This window comes from Amblyraja radiata, chromosome 8 (genome assembly GCF_010909765.2).
Source record: "Amblyraja radiata isolate CabotCenter1 chromosome 8, sAmbRad1.1.pri, whole genome shotgun sequence".
Classification (NCBI taxonomy): Eukaryota; Metazoa; Chordata; class Chondrichthyes; order Rajiformes; family Rajidae; genus Amblyraja; species Amblyraja radiata.
The window spans coordinates 7,254,004-7,277,602 of NC_045963.1; the positions used below are offsets into that span (position 1 = coordinate 7,254,004).

General features: G+C 43.5%; 1 protein-coding gene across 7 annotated transcripts in view; it reads left to right on the top strand.

The window, feature by feature from the left end:
- birc6 (baculoviral IAP repeat containing 6) overlaps positions 1-23,599 on the top strand; it is a 344,318-nt gene that overhangs the window by 29,613 nt on the left and 291,106 nt on the right. For all 7 annotated transcript variants that reach the window (XM_033025120.1, XM_033025122.1, XM_033025124.1 and 4 more), the window contains exons 5-10: positions 2,711-2,822; positions 3,931-4,013; positions 4,848-5,070; positions 14,805-14,968; positions 15,117-15,175; positions 17,879-19,273. In XM_033025120.1, the coding sequence (XP_032881011.1) occupies positions 2,711-2,822; positions 3,931-4,013; positions 4,848-5,070; positions 14,805-14,968; positions 15,117-15,175; positions 17,879-19,273 (2,036 nt within the window). The remainder of the gene's footprint in view (positions 1-2,710; positions 2,823-3,930; positions 4,014-4,847; positions 5,071-14,804; positions 14,969-15,116; positions 15,176-17,878; positions 19,274-23,599) is intronic.

The following is a 23,599-nucleotide window of genomic DNA, read 5'->3' on the forward strand; positions in this document are numbered from 1 at the left end:
TGTTTCGGGACATCTAACACTTGTGTCAGAGTCTTGGTATGGAAACAGGCTCTTCAGCCCAACTTGCCCACTCCGGCCAACATGTCCCATCTACACTAGTACCACCTGCCTGCATTTAGCGCATATCCCCCAAACCTGTCCTATCCATGCACCTGTCAAAATATTTCTTAAACGTCCCAATACTACCTGCCTCAACTACCTCCTCCGGAAGCTCATTCCATACACCTACCACGCTTGATGAGAAAAAGTTACCCCTAATACCCCTATTAAATCTTTCTCGCCTCACCTTAAGCCTATTTCATCTGGTTCTCTATTCCCCGACTCTTATGTGTCTACCCAATTTATTCCTCTTATGATTTTGTACGATCTCTCCTCATCCTCCTGCATGCCAAGGAATAGAGTCCTAGCCTGCTCAGCCTCTCCCTATAGCTCGAGCCCTCGAGCCCTGGAAACTTCCTCGTAAATCTTCTCTGCACCCTTTCCAGCTTGACAACATTTTTCCCATACCATTGCGCCTAAAACTGAACACAATACTCTAAATGCAGCCTCACCAACGTCTTATGCAACTGCAGTATGACTTCCCAACTTCTATACTCAATGCTCTGACTGATGAAGGCCAATGTGCAAAAGCCTTTTGACTACCCTATGTACCCGAGCTGCCACTTTCAATTAACTATGTTCCTGTGCTCCTAAATCCTTGTGTCTTTCTCCACGGTAAAAACAGAGAAATACTCGTTGCGGACCCCACCAATCTCCTTGGCTCCACAGAGGTCACCGTTTTGAATCTAGAGTTATCCTTTCTCCCTTCTAGCCCCTCACCTGCCTCATCCCTGTGTAATATCCCACTCCCTGTCAGTCTAGTTTAAACTCACCCGTGTAGCATTAGCAAACCTGCCTGCCAGGATATTGGTTCCCCCTTCAGTTAAGATGCAAACCATCCCTCTTGTATCTGTCACTTCTGCCCCAGAAGAGTTCCCAGTGATCTAGAATACTGAATTCCTGTCCCCTGTACCAACTCCTCAGCCACACATTCATCTCCCCTATCTTTCTGTTCTTACCCTCACTAGCATGTGCCACTGGAAGCAATCCAGAGATAACTACCCAGGAAGTCCTGCTTTTCAGCCTTTTACACAATTCCCTGCACTCATGCTGCAGGGCCTCCTTCCTCTTCTATCGATATCATTTGCGCCAACATGCACAATACCTTCCTGCTGATCCCCCCCTACCTCTTGAAGATGTCAGAGACATCCTACACTCTGGCACCAGTGAGGCAGAACACCATCCTGTAGACTTGACTGCTGCCGCAGACTCTCCCGTCTGCCCCCCTAACTATCGAGTCGCCCTCCTCTATGGCTCTGCCTGACGTCACCCTTCCATGTTGAGCCTCAGCGCCAGGGTTGGTGTCACAGCCCTGCCTGCTACTCAAGATAGTATCCAAGAGGGTGTACCTGTTTTGAAGAGGTATGGCCACTGGGGTCACCTGGCCTCCACGTTTAATTCCCTTCCTCATGGTCAATCATCTTCTCTCTTCCTGGACTTTCGGTGTGCCAACCTCGCTATAGGTCTTGTCCAAGAAGCTCTCATTTTCCTGGATGGTCCGCAGGTCTTCTAACTGTTGCACCAGTTTTAGTTTGGAGATACAGAGCAAAACAGGCCCTTTGGCCCACTGGGTCCGTGCCGACCAGCGATCCCCGCACATTAACACTATCCTACACCCACTAGAGATAATTTTTACATTTACCAAGCCAATTAACCTAGTCTTTGGAGTGTGAGAGGAAACCGAAGGTGTCGGAGAAAACCCAGGCAGGTCACGGGGAGAACGTACAAACTCCGTACAGACAGCACCCATAGTCGGGATGGAACCCGGGTCTCTGGCGCTGCATTCACTGTAAGGCAGCAACTCTACCGCTGCGCCACTGTGACCGCACCAGTTCTCTAACACGGTCCTTCAGGAGCTGCACCTGGACATAATTCCCACAGGTGTATTGCTCAGGGTGACCAGCAGTTTCCCTGACTTCACATCATGCAGGAGACACACTGCAATAACTTGCCTGCCATTACCACTGCTGCTAAATCAATAATTAAATAACGAGACTCGCACAATAGATTAACCTGCTGCTGATAGCCTCCTCGTTGAACTCACACTTGACCTCTCCACAGCATTTCCCCTTCACACAGCATCTCACCCAACATGGCTGCTCTGTTTCATCTTGCCTTTTTTTAAATTACTATGTAATTAACTAATTTGATGCAGCAATGGTTACTTTTAAATTGGTCTGCCTCTTACCTTCACTGGCTTCAGCTGTCCTGGCCAATTGTACTTGGTTCAACCGGAAAGGAAAAAGACACAAACTCCTTACCTTTTGCAAAAAGACCAAAACACTCAGAGCTGAGTATAGTCCTGAATATGGAAGCTCACTATAATTCACTTTTTTATTCTACCTTCTGTTTGTTATTTTAACTTTTTATAAACCCCATTTGCTGTTGAATGCTTTAATAAAGCTGGATATGAAAAACATATTCTTAGAGCTTGAAAAGGTGATTTGGGGGAGCACCTTGCAGATAGATTGGAAAGAAACCAATTTATCTGGTACCCAACAAGGAACAGAAGTTTAACATGCCAATTGCTAGTGGCACTCGAACAGTGATCGAAGAAAATGCATATTACCTGTAGACTTTGCAATATAAAACATTGTAACTCTCCATCTAGGTCACTAATGTATAGTGAGGCTAACAGACGAGAAACCTTCACCTCCTGGCCACACGTAGGATACAGATGGGCTCAACCTGATCCAATGGCTCAGGCAGGATTCTATCACCAAGTAAGCTATCACATTTATTACCAGAAAGTTTCCAGCCATTCTCTTTGATATTTGTCGAACTATGTATTAAAATACCACAAATATAATCCATAGGGGATAAGAAGAAACATGTTTAATAAGGAAGAGTTATCTCTTACTGCTGAGTCAAACTTTTGCTGAGTGTTTGATCTCAGTTCATGATCTTACTGTATGAAATATGCATTATGTTTCAAAACTGAGTCGTAAATGGAATTTGCATTAGCTTTGTGGGATTGGAAGTCAGTTGGGTATGAAATATTTATCCAATGAGAGGCTAAAAAAGCATTGTTTCTTCGTCCTGTGCCAACATCCTGCCTAGCAGGCACGTGCCGTCATGGTGGGCAAGGTAAGCACTGCCTATCCTGACTACAATTATAAAATGGTCATTATTAAATATAAATAGTGACGGCATGTGCTTAAGTGGCGGCCAGTTCTGGTGTCGGGTCCCGGCGGCCGCTCGCAGCCACCCGAGCTGCTTCCCTCCCCGGCCACAATGCGGTGAATCCACGTCCGGCACGTGCCTGCTGCCTAGGCGTAAAACATTCTTTAATTTTGTCTCAAATTTTTTTATTTATTTTTTTTATTTTAAAAATATTTTATTTTATTAGAAGCAAGTACAATCAAATGGCACCAAAGTGCCTAATATATATTTTCATAATACATTTTATGTACCCCTTCTTTTTTATTTATTTTGTTATAATAAAGAAAGATAAGAATAAGAAAAATAAATTAGATAGTAAAGGATAGAAAGACGTGAGATATATAGTGTGTGAAGAAGAAGAAAAAAGACGAATGAATGAAGAAAGTTGAAGAAAAGAAAATAGGAAAAAGAGAATAAGACATAAAGAAAAAAAATAAGGAGATCATTGTTTATAATCTTGACCATCCCTCGTCCAGTCCTGAAACAATTAGCTTTTACAATTGTGTTGCACCATATGATTCCAAAAAGACGACAAATGGAGACCAACTCGTTATGAATTGGTCTGATTCATCCATTAGGAGGAATCGCATTTCCTGTCTCAAACTTTTGACATTGAAGCAAGTATTGCTCACTGAAAGAACTTGTGACCTATGTTTTGTTTCTATTTAGCCAGCCTCTTCTGGGGATGACCGGGCAATGTGCTTTACGTGTAGTGTTTGCTTGGTATGCTGGGAGCCCACAGATGAACCTTGGTAAGTGGTCTGCATCATTCCATTTGCTTATTATGAGGACTAAATCAAGTTGGTTAAAGTTATTCCAATATTTCTACAGCATTAACATTCAAATCAAGCTCAGGCAGGATTCTATCATCGGGCATCCTTGGATGCACAGAGTCTCTTTCCCAGAGTAGGTGAATCAAGGACTAGTTTTACGGTGAAGGGGAAAAGATTTAATAGGAGTCTGAAGGGTACCTTTTTCACACAAAAGGTGGTGGGTGTATGGAACAAGCTGCCAAAGGAGGTAGTTGAGGCTGGGACTATCCCAACGTTTAAAAAACAGTTAGACAGGTACATGGATAGGACAGGTTTGGAGGGATATGTACCAAATCCAGGCAGGTGGAACTAGTGTAGCTGTGACATGTTGGCCAGTGTTGGCAAGTTGGGCCGAACGTCCTGTTTCCACACTGTATCACTCTAACTCTGTGACTATATGTTGTGAATAAATTTGTAAGGATACCTCCATAAAGTGATACTAGAGAGAGGCAACAAGAAGCAGACAGAACCAATTTACTGTGTAATATTTGCTCAGTCTCATGGCTAGATTTTACATTATATAAAAGAAAAACATAGATTTGTTTCTAACTAATATTTTTCATGTAGCTTGATGTTCAATTGCAGAACCGTTCTTGTTAATTAGAATATGGGCTGGAAATTGCTGCTGCAATCTTAATAAATCAAAATGCTTCTATTGAGTCCTTTGAAACAAATTGATTAAGCTTCATGAAATAAAAGTAAGTCTGCTTACAACTGTGCTTATTTGCAGTTGCATTCTTGACAAATTATTATTTTTTTCTATATGCAACTTAGGTCTGAGCATGAGCGACATTCTCCTAATTGTCCTTTCGTAAAAGGAGAACACACACAAAATGTGCCACTATCCATAACGTTGGCAACAAGTCCAGCACAGTTTCCCAGCATAGATGTCCCTGACCGAATAGCATGTGTTGGCTTTGGAAGCTTTCCTAATTTCCTGGCCGCTTCAACAAGACGCGGCAAGATCTGTGTATGGGACGTTTCTAAAATAATGAAGGTATTTTATTCCAAAATGTGACTTTCTGTGGGTGCTCCTGATTGTTTTTAAATACTTTGCAGTCCAGCTGAAGAAAATATAATGGGCTGTGGAGAAATGATTACATATTATTGTAAAACCAGATAGGATGTCAGTATTTTATGAACGGTATGTGTATTGACAATCCATTTCAGAAAACTATCTGCCCATCAATTTTCTTGATTCTCTTGATTCTTTTGTCTACACTTATGGTAATTGGCTGCTGAAAAATTGTCCTTTAATTTCTTTCCAACGGCATTTTTTACTTCTGATTTACTTCATCTGAACCTAGTTTAGTTTAGAGATACAGCGCGGAAACAGAATTTGCGCCGACCAGCGATCCCCGCACACTAACACTATCCTACACACACTAGGGACAATTGTTACATTTACCAAGCCAATTAACCTACAAACCTGTACGTCTTTGGAATGTGTGAGGAAACTGAAGATCTCTGAGAAAACCCACGTAGGTCACGGGGAGAAGGTACAAACTCCGTACAGACAACTCTACCGCTGCGCCTCCGTGCCCCCTTGAGTGAGGGCATATCCGTTGTGTAACTTCATGTGGTGTTATCATTCCGTCTCTTTTGTGCTACTCTCATTACTATTTGGTCACAGACCACCCAGGATCCATAGGAGCCTGGGGATCTGAAATGAAAACGGAACAGATTGTATTGAATTGGGCAGGTCTCGACGTTGGGGGAAGGTGCTTAATTGGGACAAGGTAGATTACAATGCCATTAGGCAGGAGTTAAGGAGATTGAAAGCAGTTGCTATTGGGCAAGTCCACAGATGACCTGTGGCAGTCATCTTAAGGCCTGTTGATCAAAGTGCAGGATAGGGACCCGTGGATGACCAAGGCAGCATCTGGTAAACCTTCCTGGGTCAGGAAGAAAAAGGAAGCGGATGTCAGGTTTCAGAAGGTGGCATCAGATAGGACTTATGAAGAATATATAGCGAAGAGGAAAGAACTCAAGCGGGCAATTAGAAATGCCAAATTGCTGAGTCGGATTAAGGAAATTCCCAAGGCTTTCTATTCCATGTTAAATATAAGGAGGTGACCTGGGAGAAGGTAGGACTTCAAAGATAAAGGAGGGAATCTATGCTTGGTGTTGGAGGATGTAGTTGAGGTAACATATCAGTACTTTGCATTTGTTTTCACCTAGGAGACAAATTGGAGTTCAGTGAAATCAGTGTGGAGAATACAAATATCCTAGGGGTGTTTGAGATCAAGAAGGAGGGGGTGCTGAGGCTCTAAGAACATTAAGGTGGATAAGGCCCAAGGCCTAATGGGATTGATCCCAGGTTATCGCGAGAAGCAAGTGGGGGCCCTGACAAGGATCTTTGCTTCTTCTCTAGCCACAGGCAAGGAATAAAGGACTGCAGTGAGACCATTGTTGTTCCTTTGTTTAAGAAGGAAGTAGAGAGAATCCAGGAAACTAAGTCAGTGAGCCTCGCTTCAATGGTAGGGAAACTATTGGAGAGAATTCTTCGAGATCGGATTTACTTCCATCAGGAAGAGAATTGGCTAATTAGAGATAGCTCGCACGGTTTTGAATGTAGCAGATCTTGTCTTACAAACTTGATTATTTTTAGGTGACGAATAAGATTGATGAAAGTCAGGCGGTGGACGTTGTATGAATGGATTTTAGTAAGGTTTTTGATAAGGTCCCTCATGGTAGCCTGATCCAGAAGATTAAGATGTACGGGATTTACAATGATTTGAATGTATGAATTCAGAACTGGCTGAAGCATAGAAGACAGAGTTGTGGAAGATAGATATTCTAGTTGGAGGTCTGTGACCAATGGAGCTCATCAGGGATCTGTGCTGGGACCTCTGCTGTTTGTGATCTGGATAAAAGACTTGGACGTCAACGTAAATGGGTTTGTGAGTAAATTTGTTGATGACGCCAAAATTGGAGGAGTTGTAAACAGTGAGGAATACTGTCAGAAAAAAAGGTGGGATATAGATCACCTGCAGGAATGGGCAGAGAAATGGCAGGTGGCATTTAAATCGAGCAAGTATGAGGTGTAGAACTTTGGGAGGTTGCATGTAAGGAGAGAGCATACAGTTAATGGAATGACCCGCAACAAAATTGATGTGTAGAGGGATCTTGGAATCCAAGTTCATATCTCACTGAAGGTGGCAACACAAGCAGATAGGAGGGTGGTAATGAAGGCATATGGTATGTTTGCTTTCATAGCTAGCACCATTGAATATAAGAGTCAGGAAGTCATGATACAGCTCTATAGTTTAGTTTTATGACAGAGCGGAAACGGGCACTTTGGCCCGCCAAGTTCGTACACGTAACACAATCCTACACATGCTAGGGACAATTTACAAGCCTGTACGTCTTCAGAATGTGGGAGGAAACCGAAGATCTCGGAGAAAACCCACGTGGTCACGGGGAGAACGTCCAAACTCTGTACAGACGGCACCCGTAGTTAGGATCGAACCCAGGTCTTTAGCGCTGCAAGCGCTGTAAGGCAGCAACTCTTCCGCTGCGCCACCGTCGGGCTATGGTTTGGCTGCACTTGGAGTATTATGTACAGTTCTGGTCGCCTCATTAAGGAAAGATTTGGAGAGGGTGCAGAGGAGGTTTACCAGATGCTGCCTGGGTTAGAGGGTTTCAGCTACAGGGAGAGGTTGGTGGACTTGGATTATTTTCTCAAACGTTGGAGGTGAAGGGAGACCTGATAGAAATGTCACGTTTATTTGTCACATACGCATACGAGATGTGCAGTGAAATGAAAAGTGACAACGCCTGCGGAATGTGCAAAAACTACAAAACAGAATAGAACAGAATCAGTAATTACATATTGGTGAGAAAAAAGAAAGGAAAAAACAGAAAAAAACCCCCAGCAATTTTAAAAAGACACAACACAACAGTAGTTTGGTACAATGTACAGTGCATTCAGAAAGTATTCAGATCCCTTCACTTTTTCCACATTTTGTTACGTTACAGCCGTATTCTAAAATTGATTAAATTCTTTTTTTTATCATCAATCTACACACAATCTACACACACTACCCATTAATAAAAAAGCGAAAACAGGCGTTTAGAAATTTTTGCAAAGTAATTAAAAATAAATAACTTAAATATCAGATTTACATAAGTATTCAGACCCTTTACTCAGTACTTTGTTGAGACACCTTTGGCAGCGATTACAGCCTCAAGTCTTCTTGGGTATGACTCTACAAGCTTGGCACACCTGTATTTGGGTAATTTCTCCAATTCTTCTCTGCAAATCCTCTCAAGCTCTGTCAGGTTGGATGGGGAGCACCGATGCGCAGCAATTTTCAGGTCCTTCCAGAGATATTCGATCGGGTTCAAGTCCGGGCTCTGGCTGGGCATCTCATGGACATTCACAGACGTGTCACAAAGCCACTCCTGCGTTGTCTTGGCTGTGTGCTTAGGGTCGTTGTCCTGTTGGAAGGTGAACCTCTGCCCCAGTCTGAGGTCCAGAACGCCCTGGAGCAGATTTTCATGCAGGATCTCTCTGTACTTTGCTCTGTTCATCTTTCCCTTGATCCTGACTAGTCTCCCAGTTCCTGCCACTGTAAAACATCCCCACAGCATGATGCTGCCACCTCCATGCTTCACCGTAGGTATGGTATTGGACAGGTGATGAGTGGTGCCTGGTTTCCTCCAGACGTGACGCTTGGCAATCAGGCTAAAGAGTTCAATCTTGGTTTCATCAGACCAGAGAATCTTGTTTCTCATGGTCTGAGAGTCCTTTAGGTGCCTTTTGGCAAACTCCAAGTGGGCTGTCATGTGCCTTTTACTGAGGAGGGGCTTCTGTCTGGCCACTACCATACAGGCCTGATTGGCGGAGTGCTGCAGATGTAGTTGTCCTTCTGGAAGGTTCTCCCATCTCCACAGAGGAACTCTGGAGCTCTGTCAGAGTGACCATCGGGTTCTTGGTCACCTCCCTACCCAAGGCCCTTCCCCCCTGATTGCTCAGTTTGGCCGGGTGGCCAGCTCTATGAAGAGTCCTGGTGGTTCCAAAGTTCTTCCTTTTAAGAATGACGGAGGCCACTGTACTCTTCGGGACCAGCAATGCTGCAGAAATTGTTTTATACCCTTCCCCAGATCTGTGTCTCGACACAATCCTGTCTCGGAGGTCTACGGACAATTCCTTCATCTTCATGGCTTGGTTTTTGCACTGTCAACTGTGGGACCTTATATAGACTTTCCAAATCATGTCCAATCAATTTAATTTACCACTGGTGGACTCCAATTAGAAACATCTCAAGGATAATCAATGGAAACAGGATAAACCTAAGTTCCGCTGAATTACTCCGGCTTTTTGTGTCCATCTTCGGTTAAAACCGATTACAGATTATCAGGTGTTTTGAGCGTGGGAGCTTGTGTGCGTTACGCAGGCAACCAGACGGTATTACTGTGTTTAAACAATTAATAAAGTGTGCTTCTTGTAGTCGGGGGGGGGGGGGGGGGGGGGTGGGAGTGGGAGCAGATAACTTTGTTCGTTGTCATGCACATTTGTCACCGGCCCGCCAGGGAATTTGTGTCTCCCCCCCCATCCCCCCATGTTTTAAAAGCGATTTATTATGGCTGCCAATGCCCCAGCCGTCTGTCCCCGCGGCCGGGGTGGGGGTTGAATCACTCGATGTGGGTATTGAGGGGGTGGGAGTCTTCTTCTTCTTGCGTGTGGCGCGCACAGCCTAAAGTTGTAGGTCAACTTGTTCTATTTGATCTTGTTTGTGCACATCGGGTTGATTGCATTAGTCGAAACAGGGTGGACCACGTGAAGGTTGCAATCTCCCACCCCCGGGTGGGAATCGGGGTGGTGAATCACCCTGGTGTGGGGGTTGGGGTCCGATGGTGGTGCATCGCGGTCAGTGACTCTGGGTGGGCGGAAGGACCAGGCTGTCCTACACCTCTGTTCCACCCGGCCCCGTGTGTGTGTGCGTGTGCGCTGCCGTCACACAGCCCGTCACAGTGCAGCCGCACGGGGGAGACGAGGTGGAGGGTGGCCGTGGGAGAGTGGGTGCTGTCCCGAGGGATGCGCTCCTTCAACCGCTTACAACTTGGTGCTCAGGTTCAGAATGCCCAGTCACCTATGGCTTGTGTGGGAAAATGACCCACACCCTCCCGTCTCCCCCGGCCAGTGATGCGATGGACACGGGGGTCTGGACCAATCGTTGACAAGTCCCGTCCCCCCCCCCCAGCGACACTGTCCGTTATTTGACTTTTCGGCAGAGCGGCCTTTTGGGTGAGTTTGCTTTTAGGCGTTCCACACTTTTGGTTAGTTCGCTTTTAGGAGCCCCGCCCTTTCGGTTAGTTGGCTTTTCGGCTCGTACGCTTTCGGTTATTTGGCTTCCACTCCTTTGCTTCGGCTTCTCGTCCTTCGACGCCACGTCCACACACGAAGTAGTATACATAATAAGGGGAGTTTTGATAGGAAAATGGTTGGACAAAGGCCAGAGGTTAAAAGACATGGTGGCATAGTGGTGGAGTCACTTTAGACCAGTGGTTCCCAACCTTTTTTTGGCCATGCCCCACCTAATCACCTCTAAAACCCTGATGCCCCCCCCCCCCATATTTTGACGAGCAGACAAAGAAATAATTCTCAGAAAATGGAATTTACTCAAAATAACATCTGAAACATAAACTACATATGTTTACCTGATGCCCCCCTTAAAAATCAAATTGCCCCCCTGTGGGGCGTACGCCCCACGTTGGGAACCACTGCTTTAGACCCTTACAGTCTGAAGGGTCGACACCTTTCTTCGACCCGAAACGTCACCCATTCCTTTCCTCCAGAGATGCTGTCTGTCCCGCGAAGTTAAATCTTCAGTTTAAATCAGCACCTGCAGTTCCTTCCTCCAGCTTTATAGGTCTTTAGTTGGCTGCACTTAGAGTATTTGTGTTTATTTTGTGCATTGGTGCAGTATTGTGTTATTGTGCATTTAGAGATGAAACAATAGTTCCCCTGCCGCCTCGCCTTTCCCCACCAGCCCTTGCAACTAACACATCATTCTCCAACATTGCCCAACACCTCCACCATGATCCTACTACTAGTCACTTCTTCCCATCCTCGCCCTTTTCCGCCCTCTGCAGAGACGGCTCCCTTCATAGCTCATTTGATCGCTTATCCCTTCCCACTCACACCACCCCCTCCCCAGGTATTTCCCCCTGCAAACGCAGGAGGTGTAACACGTGTCCCATACCTATTCCCTCACCTCCATCCAATTACGCCAGCAGTCTTTCCATGCGACAGAGATTCACACGCACCTTTTGGACGAGTTATGGACTTGAATGCCAAGTCAGTGCCGTTAAGGATCATGCCATTAATTGTATAGTTCCCCTTACATTTGACCTCCACCGTGCACTTGCTTGGATTAAACTCCATCTGCCATTTCTCTGACCATTTCTGTAGCTGATCTATATCTCGCTGTGTACGTTTCCTACTGTCTGTGACCGTAGCAATCTTGTTGTGATTTGCAAACCTGTCTGTTTAAATCCAAGTCATTTGGATATACATCGCAAACAGTAGTGATCCGTGCACAGATTCCCATGGAACGCCACTGGTTACAGACCTCCAGCCTGAATATTGTACTTCTAGCAATATCCTGTCTTCTTTCACTAAGTCTGTTCTGAATCTGTTACTATTGGTCCCGTTCATCTTAATCTTCTAGATGATACTAGCAGGGGGGACTTTATCACTTGCCATGTAGACAACATCCACCACCTTTGTCATCTTATCAAAAATCTCAGTCATGTTAGTAAGATATTACTGGCTGAGTACAAAGCCATGTTAACTGTCCCTTTAGTAGAGGAAATTAGTTTGATCTCTGTTCGAGGAAGAACTGGATGGCCTTCAGTCCTTCGTGATGTGGGTTTGAGGCGTAAAGCGACTGGTCGTCCAATGTAAAGATGAGGCAATGGGGGTCTAGAAGTGCTTATCTTGGATGTAGGTCGGAGAGGACTGGACAAGGGGGATAGGATGGACATGGTATTTGGAGATAATTCGGATGTCGCTTGACAGGGACTGGACAAGAGATGATAGGATATAATCAAGGTATTTGAAGATGACTCGGATGTAGTCAGATGGGACTATCTGGGAGGAGAGTATGGAATCAAGGTATTTGTAGATCTAGGATGTGCGTTGGAAGGTCAACGTATACTATCGTTGCTCACTCTTGCTTGACACTCTCACTCTACAGACAGATTCTTTTGTTCTTGTCACTTCAGGGTAGGTTTGATTTGCAGCTGATGTCAGCTGTGATTTGGTGGAGGCGCTATAGTTTTACAGTTGTAAAAGTTGTAAATCCAGAGATGAGAACAAAGGCCAGACATGCATTCCAGTGCTGTACTGAGGATAAAATGTGAGCTGAAAGCCACTTCAGGAGCTACAAATTCCCATGACGCTATCTCAAGGAATGTGAAATTTTCATATATCGAATTTCCCCCAACTTTTTTGCCATGTGCTTTAGAAGAAATCTCACTGTTGCTCTTGCTGCCTAATCTTTGCCTGTGAAACCTGTTTGCTGGTTTTGATGTTCAGTATAAAGATAGGAGTACACATTCATCATATCTAAAGTTGGACTTAACTCAACAAAGATCCTCTAGTGGTTTGGCCCCACTGTTTAACAACACATCATCCTACCCCATCATTTTGACTGTCAAGATGCATGATAATAGCCTGGAAAATGTACTTTTCTATTGCATAGCAGCCGCCCTGCAGATATTGATGCAATTTATTATCAGTTCCAGTTTAGCAGCACAGTCTGTGGCCATTCCTACCTTCTGTATGGTTCAGATATATGAGTCACCTACCACAAAGTGTTGGGGTGATATTACAAACCCTTTCTCCCAAATCAACTGGAAGGATGAGTGAATCAAGCTAATTATTACACTCACTAGCTCTACTGAACGAGCCACATCATTATTCATGTCTAACTGGAGACTGACTACACAACAAGCCCACGGCTGTCACAGCAACTGATTAACAGGGGGACAAGAACTGCTTAAAATGTTCCCAATGTCTCCTTTGGAATTCTCATTAGCTCTCTAAATCTGTGGTGAATGATTAATCAGCACAGGGATGGCATTGAGAACCTCGTGCTTCTTTGGGAGCTCAGAGAAAGGATCAGCAACCTGTTCCACATATAGCAGTCTGCAGGTCCCACGTTGATCTCATCACTCACCTCAGAACCCTGAGCCAGAATGAAAATAAGTTACTCAAACCTCCCAAGGAACTGTTCAAGAAGGAGAGAATATAAAACTAGGGGAAATGTCAGTTTCATTTATTTCTGTCAAGTGTATACAAATGAAATCAAGTTGTCAATAACAACTTCCACAAAAGACGAAGCATTTGATACTGTGCAGGTCAATGCATGGCATAAGCTTTCCAGCTACAATGCCAAGAGAGATGCCTATTACTTTTTTAAAAAGGGAGTCATAAGTGATGGGAGCAGAATTTGGACATTTGGCCCATCAAGTCTACTCCGCCATTCAATCGTGGCTGATCTATCTTCCCTCTCAACCCCATTCTCCTACCTTCTCTCTATAACCCCTAGCACCTGTACTAACTATCTCTTCCTTAACATTTTCCATTGACTTACTCCACAGCCTTCTGTGGCAAAGAATTCCACAGATTCACCATCCTCTGACTAAAGAAATTCCTCCTCATCTTCTTAAAGGAACTTCTTTTAATTCTGAGGCTATGACCTCTAGTCCTAGGATCTCCCACTCTATCCAAGCCTTTCACTATTCGGTAAGTTTCAATGAGGTACCCCCTCATCCTTCTAAGCAGACCCAGTGCCATCAAACACTCATCATACTTGTATGTACACAAAAAAGCTTGAGAAACTCAGCGGGTGCAGCAGCATCTATGGAGCGAAGGAAAAAGGCAACGTTTCGGGCCGAAACCCTTCTTCAGACTGATCGAGGGTGGGGGGGCAGGGAGAAGAAAGGAAAAAGGAGGAGGAGCTTGAAGGCTGGGGGATGGGAGGAGACAGCAGGAGGGCTGAGGAAGGGGAGGAGACAGCAAGGACTAACATCTTACTTGTATGTTCACCCACTCATTCCATAGATCATTCTTGTAAACCTCTAGACCCACTCCAGAGCCAGTACATCTTTCCTCAGATATGGTGCCCAAAGTTGCTTTCAATACTTCAAATGCAACCTGACGAGCGCCTTATAGAGCCTCAGCATTTCATCCCTGTTTTTGTAATCTAGCCCTCTTGAAATACATGCGAGCATTACGTTTGCCTTCCTTACGACTGATTCAACTTGCAAATTAGCTTTTGGGGAATCCTACACCAGCACTTATTGAAAGAAGACAGGATATTGCTAGAAGTACAATATTCAGGCTGGAGGTCTGTAACCAGTGGCGTTCCATGGGAATCTGTGCACGGATCACTACTGTTTGCGATGTATATCCAAACTTAGAAGTCAGGATCCATCTTTGTTCTGTGGATGGCATCTTGGGCAGAGGCTGGATTTCATTCTCACATACTTATACCACTGGTACTTTGAAACTAATCACTCGCAGGATAACTTGTAATGACATTTCTTCAGTTTGCTTTTCAACATCCGTGTGGTGCTTGCACTTGGTTACCCAATATCTCAGAATTGTTTTTGGAACGTGTGTTCTACCACTCTGGCCATGTGAGACATGTGTGCAATGCTGCAATATATCATTGGCTTATTCATCTGAGACACCTTCCTTTTTAAATAAAATAGGTTCATTTGAAATTTGACATCAATCCATACGATGCAGCAATTATGAGACTGATTTCTCTGCCTGGAACGGAACATGGGCCAGGTAGTGAATCCCGCAGGCCGACTCTGGCGTGGTTAGAAGACTCTTCCAGTTGTTCTGATATACCAAAATTAGAAGGGGACAGGTAAGGAACCAGTGTAAAAGTATTACTTTGTATTTTATTAGTTGTTGCCTCAGGTTACTATCATGGCAGACTGCTGAAATACGTCACAGTTTGTCTTGTATTGCATTGAAATGTGCTTCATCTCAATGTGTTTGTTTTCTTGAAATAGTGATGATCAGCTGGAAGATTCTGATAGTGAAGAACATTCCAGAACAGATTCAGCTACAGGTATGATCAAATTTGGAACACTTCCCCTGCAAATTGTCATTGTGCATATTGTAGGTTTACAATGTTATAATAAGCAATCAGTGTTAGCTCTTGTCAGTCTTCAAGTGTGGCAGACATTTTTCACAATCTACATTAGTTCTTCTGAACATGGGAACTTGAGTTGCGATAGTGTGTATCAGAGAAGAGGCAAAAATCTAATTATTGTTAGTAGTTTTACTAAAAATATGTTAACTTTGATTTATAAATTGGAAAGTGCATCTGATGCATCTGATAAATTGGAAAGTGCTGGGACCCCAGCTATTTACAATATATATTAATGATTTGGACGAGGGAATTGAATGCAACATCTCCAAGTTTGCGGATGACACGAAGCTGGGGGGCAGTGTTAGCTGTGAGGAGGATGCTAGAAGGCTGCAAGGTGACTTGGATAGGTTGGGTGAGTGGGCAAATGCATGGCAGATGCAGTATAATGTGGATAAATGTGAGGTTATCCACTTTGGTGGCAAGAACAGGAAAGTAGACTTTATCTGAATGGTGGCCGATTATGAAAAGGGGAGATGCAACGAGATCTGGGTGTCATGGTACACCAGTCATTGAAAGTAGGCATGCAGGTGAAGCAGGCAGTGAAGAAAGCGAATGGTATGTTCGCATTCATAGCAAAATGATTTGAGTATAGGAGCAGGGAGGTTCTACTGCAGTTGTACAGGGTCTTGGTAAGACCACACCTGGAGTATTGCGTACAGTTTTGGTCTCCTAATCTGAGGAAAGACATTCTTGCCATAGAGGGAGTATAGAGAAGGTTCATCAGACTGATTCCTGGGACTTTCATATGAAGAAAGACTGGATAGACTCGGCTGTACTCGCTAGAATTTAGAAGATTGAGGGGGGATCTTATAGAAACTTACAAAATTCTTAAGGGGTTGAACAGGCTAGATGCAGGAAGATTGTTCCCGATGTTGGGTAAGTCCAGAACAAGGGGTCGCAGTTTAAGGATAAGGGGGAAGTCTTTTAGGACCGAGATGAGAAAAACATTTTTCACACAGAGTGGTGAATCTGTGGAATTCTCTGCCACAGAAGGTAGTTGAGGCCAGTTCATTGGCTATATTTAAGAGGGAGTTAGATGTGACCCTTGTGGCTAAAGGGAACAGGGGGTATGGAGAGAAGGCAGGTACAGGATACTGAGTTGGATGATCAGCCATGATCATATTGAATGATGGTGCAGGCTCGAAGGGCCTATTTTTTATGTTTCTATGTCATCCCAGCACATGACTTCATGATCATCTGAAACTATGTGAGACCAATCCACAAAGAAAACCCTGTTAAATTCAATTCCGAGCTTATGCTATCTGATAACTGCAGTGTGTGCTGATGTGCCTTGTTAAAGTTCAGTTGATGGTCGTCTTGCTTATGTGTCAGAAAATTACCTGTTTAGACTAATACTTCAGTGTAGTACTGAGGGAGTGATGCACGATACCATGTTCAATATTTTAGCCATTTTCACAGTGCATGGCAGGGCTCTGGGCAGAGTTTTCGAGCAGAGGGATCTAGGGAGTGCTGGTACATAGTTCCTTGAAAGTGGCATCACGGGTATATACAGTGCTCAAGAAGGCTTATGGCACATTGGCCTTCATCAGTCAGAGTATTGAGTGTAGACATTGGGATGGTATGAGACAGTTGTACAAGATGTTGGTGAGTATTGTGTTCCGTTATGGTCACCCTGCTATAATATAAGAACGATGTTAAGCTGGAAAGAATGCAGGGAAGATTTACGAGGATGTTGACACGAGGGCCTGAGGTTTCGGGAGAAGTTGTGCAGGTTTGGATTTTATTCCTTGAACTGCAGGTGGATGATGGGTAATCTTAAAGATAGGGTAAATGCACAGAAGCTTTTTTCCAGATTAGGGGAACCAAGAATCAGAGGACATGGGGTTAAGGTGAGAGGGGTATGATTTAATAGGAATCTGAGAGGCAACTATTCTGCACAAAGGGTGGTGAGCGAACTGCTTCAGGCGGTAGTTGAGGCAGGCACTATAACAACATTTAAAAGATATTTGGACGGGTACATGAATAGGAAAGGTTTAATGGGATATGGACCAAACACAGGCAGGTGGTACTAGTGTCGATAGGGCATCTTGGTCGGCGAGGGCAAGTTGGGCTATAGGGCCTGTTTTCATGTTGTATGACTCCATCTGCCCCATGTACTAGCATAAAAGATCATGTAGTGCTCTTAGGATAAGAGGAATTGTTGTTGACCTAATTGTTCGGGACTATTTATTCCTTCCACCCACAGCAAATGTTATTTGCTCATTTATTTTGGTCAAATAAATGCTCTTTCCCAACTTATGAAGGTGCCAAGCAGGCAAAAAAACCCAGCTAGTTTAACATGTCTCACTTATTAATGCTAAATGTGGAAAATGACTGTATTTCTAGTAAATGAGTTCAGCATGAGACTGTGAAGGTACTGCACATGAATGTATACAGTATCTATAAGACATATTGCAAATTACTTGTTTTGTAGGAAGTTGCATGGTTTCAACTTTGGGGAAGCAGAAGTCACCAAATGTCATGTTAATGTCAGAGTTGAAGAATGATTTGACAGTTCTCTAATTATTGTGATAAATGTTAATATTACCAATCTTGGGAATAGATCTGGCAGGTGTATTAATATTTTATAATATTAACTTGCAAATCTTATTTTGTTAGGGCAAACTTCTCAGAAGGAATGCAGCATGGACATCAGTGTGGATGTGACAGCACTGAGCATTCTCCAGCAGCCTGAAAAGCTCCAGTGGGAAATAGTAGCAAATGTTCTTGAGGGTACTGTGAAGGATCTGGAGGAACTGGGTGGCAACACATCCATGGTGAAGAATAAAAGTGAAAAGGCTAAGGAGAAGCACGCCGAGCAGCACAACATTCCATTTCCATGTTTATTAGCAGGAGTTTTATTATCTTACAAATCTGCAACTTCTTCGCCTATTAGTACTCGCTCACGGAGGTCCATAGACTCTCTAAGTAGAATTCGAGATGAAAGTGTATCTGACCAAGTATCTTTGGACAATGAATCCGGTAGTAATTCTGAACTAAGTTCACCAATAGTAAAAAGGACTTTGCCTCTGTTGTTGCTTTACAGCATTAAAGAATCAGATGAAAAGGCAGGCAAGGTTTTTGCACAAATGAACAGTTTGGTGAGTAAAGGTTTACACGACGAAGGTTTCACAGTTCCGCAAATAATAGAAATGGAATTAGACAGCCAGGAGCAGCTGTTGTTGCAGGACCCACCCATGACGTACATTCAACAGTTCGCTGATGCAGCATCTAATCTTCCCTCTGCAGACTCTGACAAGTGGAGTACAGTCGTTCCCAAACCTGGTGCCCTCGTCCATTGTCTACGGTTGCCAAAGTTTACCGAAGAGGAGAATCTTCACATTGATTCTATCACGCCCTGCGCTGACGGAATTCACCTTTTGATAGGGCTACGAATTTGTCCTATTCCATCCCTGAGTGCAATAAGTCAAGTAGAGGCCTTGAATAATTTAAATAAATTAAACTCTGCATTGTGTAACCGAAGTAAAGGAGATTTAGAATCGAATCTGACCATTGGGATTAATGCGGATGGTTTTCTACAGGAGGACTCGCCCACCAATACACAAACTCCACTAATAATCCAGCCTGAGCAAAGGACTTTGAGTGGTGGTTATCTTCTGCTTTACAAGATGAATTACAGCACACGTATAGTAACTTTAGAAGAGCAACCTGTTAAAGTCCAACATATCAGGGATCCACAGGATGCAATTACCTCACTAATATTACTTCCACCAGATGTGTTGGATAATAAAGACGATGATTGTGAGGAAATAATCGATGAAGCTGCATTGACATCAAGAAATGGGATTGTGAGAGAAAAGAAAGCTGATGCTTCCAGTCTGGGCCATTTAGTGGTTACTACTCAGAAAGGATTTATAAAAATTTTAGATCTCTCAACTTTTGAAACTTTAGTTAAAGTGGAACCACCTAGAAAAGAGAGCAGTAATGAACTAGATCCTTTTATCTCAGTGGTGTACTGTTCTGGAACGGACAGACTTTGTGCTTGCACATATGGTAAGAAAGTTACATTTACAACTTTGTCTCATAGGTAAATTGAATTCTTAGAAGCCAAATATAGATGTGTGATTTTGATTCATAGTTTGAAACATTTCCTTTATCTAATGTTTTTATTTAGATTCAGGTATAATGTTTAAAGTGTTTCATGCTCATTTTTTCCCATGATTGGGTGGCAGCAGGGAAAGATTTTGCATTTTAAGAAGCTAACTGCTGCCTTGCATTTTATTTCGTGACAGCAAACTATCTTGCATATATCCAAATATTTTCATTTGTTTGAATATGTAATGATCTCATTTTGGTTTGTTTTAAAGTTTTTATTATTAGAATTTGGGGATTTTGTTTATTTCAATTATTAGAATAGAAACTGGATTAATTTATCTTGATATAATATGGTGCTTTCTCGATGTTGAGTCCAGGTATGTATCTACCTGTGCTTCCCCCAACTAGTTCAAGCAGTAATAATGAGGCATAGAAACTGGGAACTGCAGATGCTGGTTAATACACAAAGGACATATTGCTGGAGTAACTCTGCAGGCCAGGCAGCATCTCTGGAGAATATGGAAGGGCCTCGACCCAAAATGTCTCCTGGTAATGAGGTGGTTTGTTTTTTTCCTATAACACTATTATGCCACACGATCTTCACTCGCAGTCTATGTCATTTCTCTGGCAGTTGTCACATCAAATCACCGCCGGTCTTATGCTGCAGATGATAGTGGTTGTGATTTGAGATCTTGCTGTCTCGTAAAATGTAAGGATAGAGAGGAAGCAGTAAAAATGTTCAGTAAATCCTCGTTATTATGGACTTTGTAATGGATTATGGTTATAGCGGACAGTTTCTTTAACAACAAAGACCGCAGAGACTATTGAAACTGTCAAGGCATTGAAATTGACAAGCCATTGCTTCAATTGGTACTTAACTCTATTAAACAATGTAACAAACAGCTTTTAGTATTTTTAGCTTGCAGTAACAAAAGTACATTTGTAGCTGTTAAAAAGAACTTGGTATACCCGGCAGGTTAGTGTCTTCGGAAAAAGTAACGTTAACGTTAAGGATCCATGTCCTTTCACCCCGAACTCCGGGCTGACAGTTGGTCGTGGGAATCTCACTCAGAGCTGGACAAGGTTTCCTCACCCCGCCATGCCAACGCCCCAGACATCCCGTTTTGCTCCCAGTCTCTGATTGCGGGAATCAGCAGCAGGGGCAGCGGTTATTGCCATTCCCCAGTCGCGCGGAGGTGCCATCTTGGGCAGTGGTGCTCGGTGTGGTGAAGGAGGTCCCACTGGGCTCTCCGTGACGGGGCTCCAGGATTCGGACCCAGCGCCCAGGTAGTGATGGCAATGGGAGAAAAACCGTACTCGGTTATAGCGGACAATCGGCAATAACGGATACCATTCTCTCGCCCCCCCATCCTTCGTTATAGGGTTTACCTGCGAGGAGGTCTTTCTAGGTACTGTACTTACAGCCAGAGAAGCAACACCTTGGTGCTGGAGGCTGTCATTTTTCTTTGAAATTGCAGTGTTATTCATATGGGGATTTGTCTGGTATAATTTTTTTTTTTTAATTCACTTGATTTACTTAATCATTTTACTTACGGGCCATTCTTTGGAAAGTGAAGCAAAATGTCACACATGTGACGGATGGCATCACATAAAAGTAACACATAAAAAAATTATTGTAAGAGATTAATCTTATTCATTGCTATTTTCCTACCTACAGAAATATAATGCATGTCTGCTAAAGATATGAACATTCTAGCTTTTTAAAATTCACTGAGTTTTTAAGGACCATTCTTTGGAAAGTGAACCAAATTTCACACATGTGACTAGATGTCTTAACATAAAATAATACATTAAAAAAATTATTGTAAGAGATTAATCTTATGCATTGCAATTTTCCTCTACAAAACTATAATGCATGTCTGCTAAAGATATGAACATTCTAGCTTTTTTTAAATTCCCAGAGTTTGTAAGATAGAACTGAGTTATGGGGAAAAAAAATGCTTCCTTGTGAGATCACACACGTGACCAGTCATATTTGACCTCTGACCCTAAACAAACGCCAGCATAACATAAAAATTTCACTTGATGAACTTTGGAAAAAAAAAGAGTCCTATATACAGTACAAAATAATATACCTGTAATGCTTTCAGAATTGGAAGAGATGTATTCCACAATTGTTCATATTTTTGGTCACACACGTGACTAAGAATGGGCCTTATGAGGAATTTTATCTGTGCCGATTTGGTATCTTTCATGCATTCTTAATTTATCTGATGCATTGTCTCTCTTTGGCAGCCACTATGCATCAACTTCTGATTCTACATTGCAGACAACGAACCTTCCACTTTGTTTCAGTCGTTTATCCCTGCTTTTGCATGTTCCTTAGTTTAGAGATACAGTTTAGAGATACAGCATGGAAACAGGCCATGGGTCTACTGTGTCAATGGATGGGAGGTTGGTTTGCCTGATGGTCTGGGCAACATCCTCAAATCTCTGCAATTTCTTGTCGTCTTGGATGGAGCTGTTCCCAAACCATGCTCTGATGCATCGCGATAAAATGCTTTCTACGGCACATCTGTAGAACTTGGTCAGTGTTGTTGGGGACACGCTGAAGTTCCTAAAGCTTGTAAGGAAGTAGAAACATTGCTGTGCTTTTTAGCCATAGCTTTGATGAGGCTGTCCAGGACAAATTGGTGGTGAAATTTATTCCAAAAAACTTGAAGCTTTCAACCAACTCTACTTTGGGGCCATCAATGTGCTGCTTTGCTTCCTGAAGTCAACCACAATCTCCTTTGCCCTGCTACCTTAGAGAGAGGGGTGGTTGTCTTGGTGCCAGGTGAGGAGGTTCTTAATCTCCTTCCTGTACTTATATTTGGCCCACTGTGGTGGTGTCGTCTGTGAACTTATTAATTGAGTTGGATTGGTATTTTGCTGCACAGTCATGAGTGTAGAAGGTGTATAATAGGAGGCTGAGAACGCATCCTTGCAGGGCACCAGTGATGAAGATTAATGCAGAGGATGATTTGTCACCTATTCTCACTGATTGTGGTCTGTTGGTCAGGAAGTTGAGGATCCAGTTGCAGAGGGGAGTGATAACTCCCAAGATCCACGGGTTTGGAGGTGAGAATGGATAATAATGGTATTAAAAGCAGAGTAAAGCCTTTGAATATGAGTCTGACATAGGTGTCCTTCTTATCCAGTGATCCAGGGATGAGAGTAGGGCCAGGAAAATGACGTCAGACGTGGACCTGTTGTGATGGTGGGTGAGCTGCAGTGTTAGGCTGGATTTAACGTGTGCCATAACCAGCTTCTGAAAGCTCTTCATAATGGTGGATGTCAAGGCCACTAGATGGGAATCATTAAGGCATGAGATCTTGCATTTCTTTGGCAACAGGATGATAGGGGTTCATTTTGAAGCAGGTGGCCCTCAGATGTAGTAGGAAGAGATGAAAGATGTCCATCACCATTCCCGCTGGTTGGTCTGCACAGTTCCTAAGGACACGACCAGGGACTCCCTCCGGACCAGTTACTTTCCATGGGTTCACGCTCAGGAAGGCAGATCTTACTTCTGCAACAGTCACCCTGGGGAGAGGCACACAGAGTCTGACTGGAAGAATATCATCGCCCTGTTGGCCTTAGAGTTATAGAGTGATACAGTGTGGAAACAGGCCCTTGGGGGGGGGGGTTAAGTTTTATGCATTAAGTTCATGAAGAAGGGCCACACTATCACCGGCGATGCTGCCTGACTTCACTTTGCAGTTATGTATAGTATTCAGGTCTTGCCACAGTCGGTGGGTGTCTGTGTGATTATACTGGGACTTTAGTTTGTGCCGTTATTGTCTCTTGGCATCTCTAATTCCCTGATGGCTTTGCAATGATGCCAGCGATTGGTCTTGGCCTTCATCTGGGAATGGACCTCGCGGTTCATCCATGGCGTCCCGTTGGGGAACACTTTGACGTCGTCTTCTGCACACATTCCTCAACGCACTTGCTGATGAAGTCAGTCACGGAAGTGGCGTACACATTCAGGTTGTCCACTAATTCCCTGAACATGAACCAGTCCACTGACTCAAAGCTGTCGTGTAGAATGTCATCTGTTTCCACAGACCAGCGCTGAATGACCTTCTGTCCCGGTTCGTATAGCTGCAGTTTTTGTTTGTAGGCAGGGAGTTTCATCAAGCTTCCGGTCTGCTTTTCTTTGCAATTCTGATGCTCCATTTTATTTCAGTCTCTTATTTAAAACATTTTGGAAATGCTAATTTTCTAGAATCATACAGCATGGAAACGGGCCCATCGGCCCAACTTGCTAATACCAACATGGAT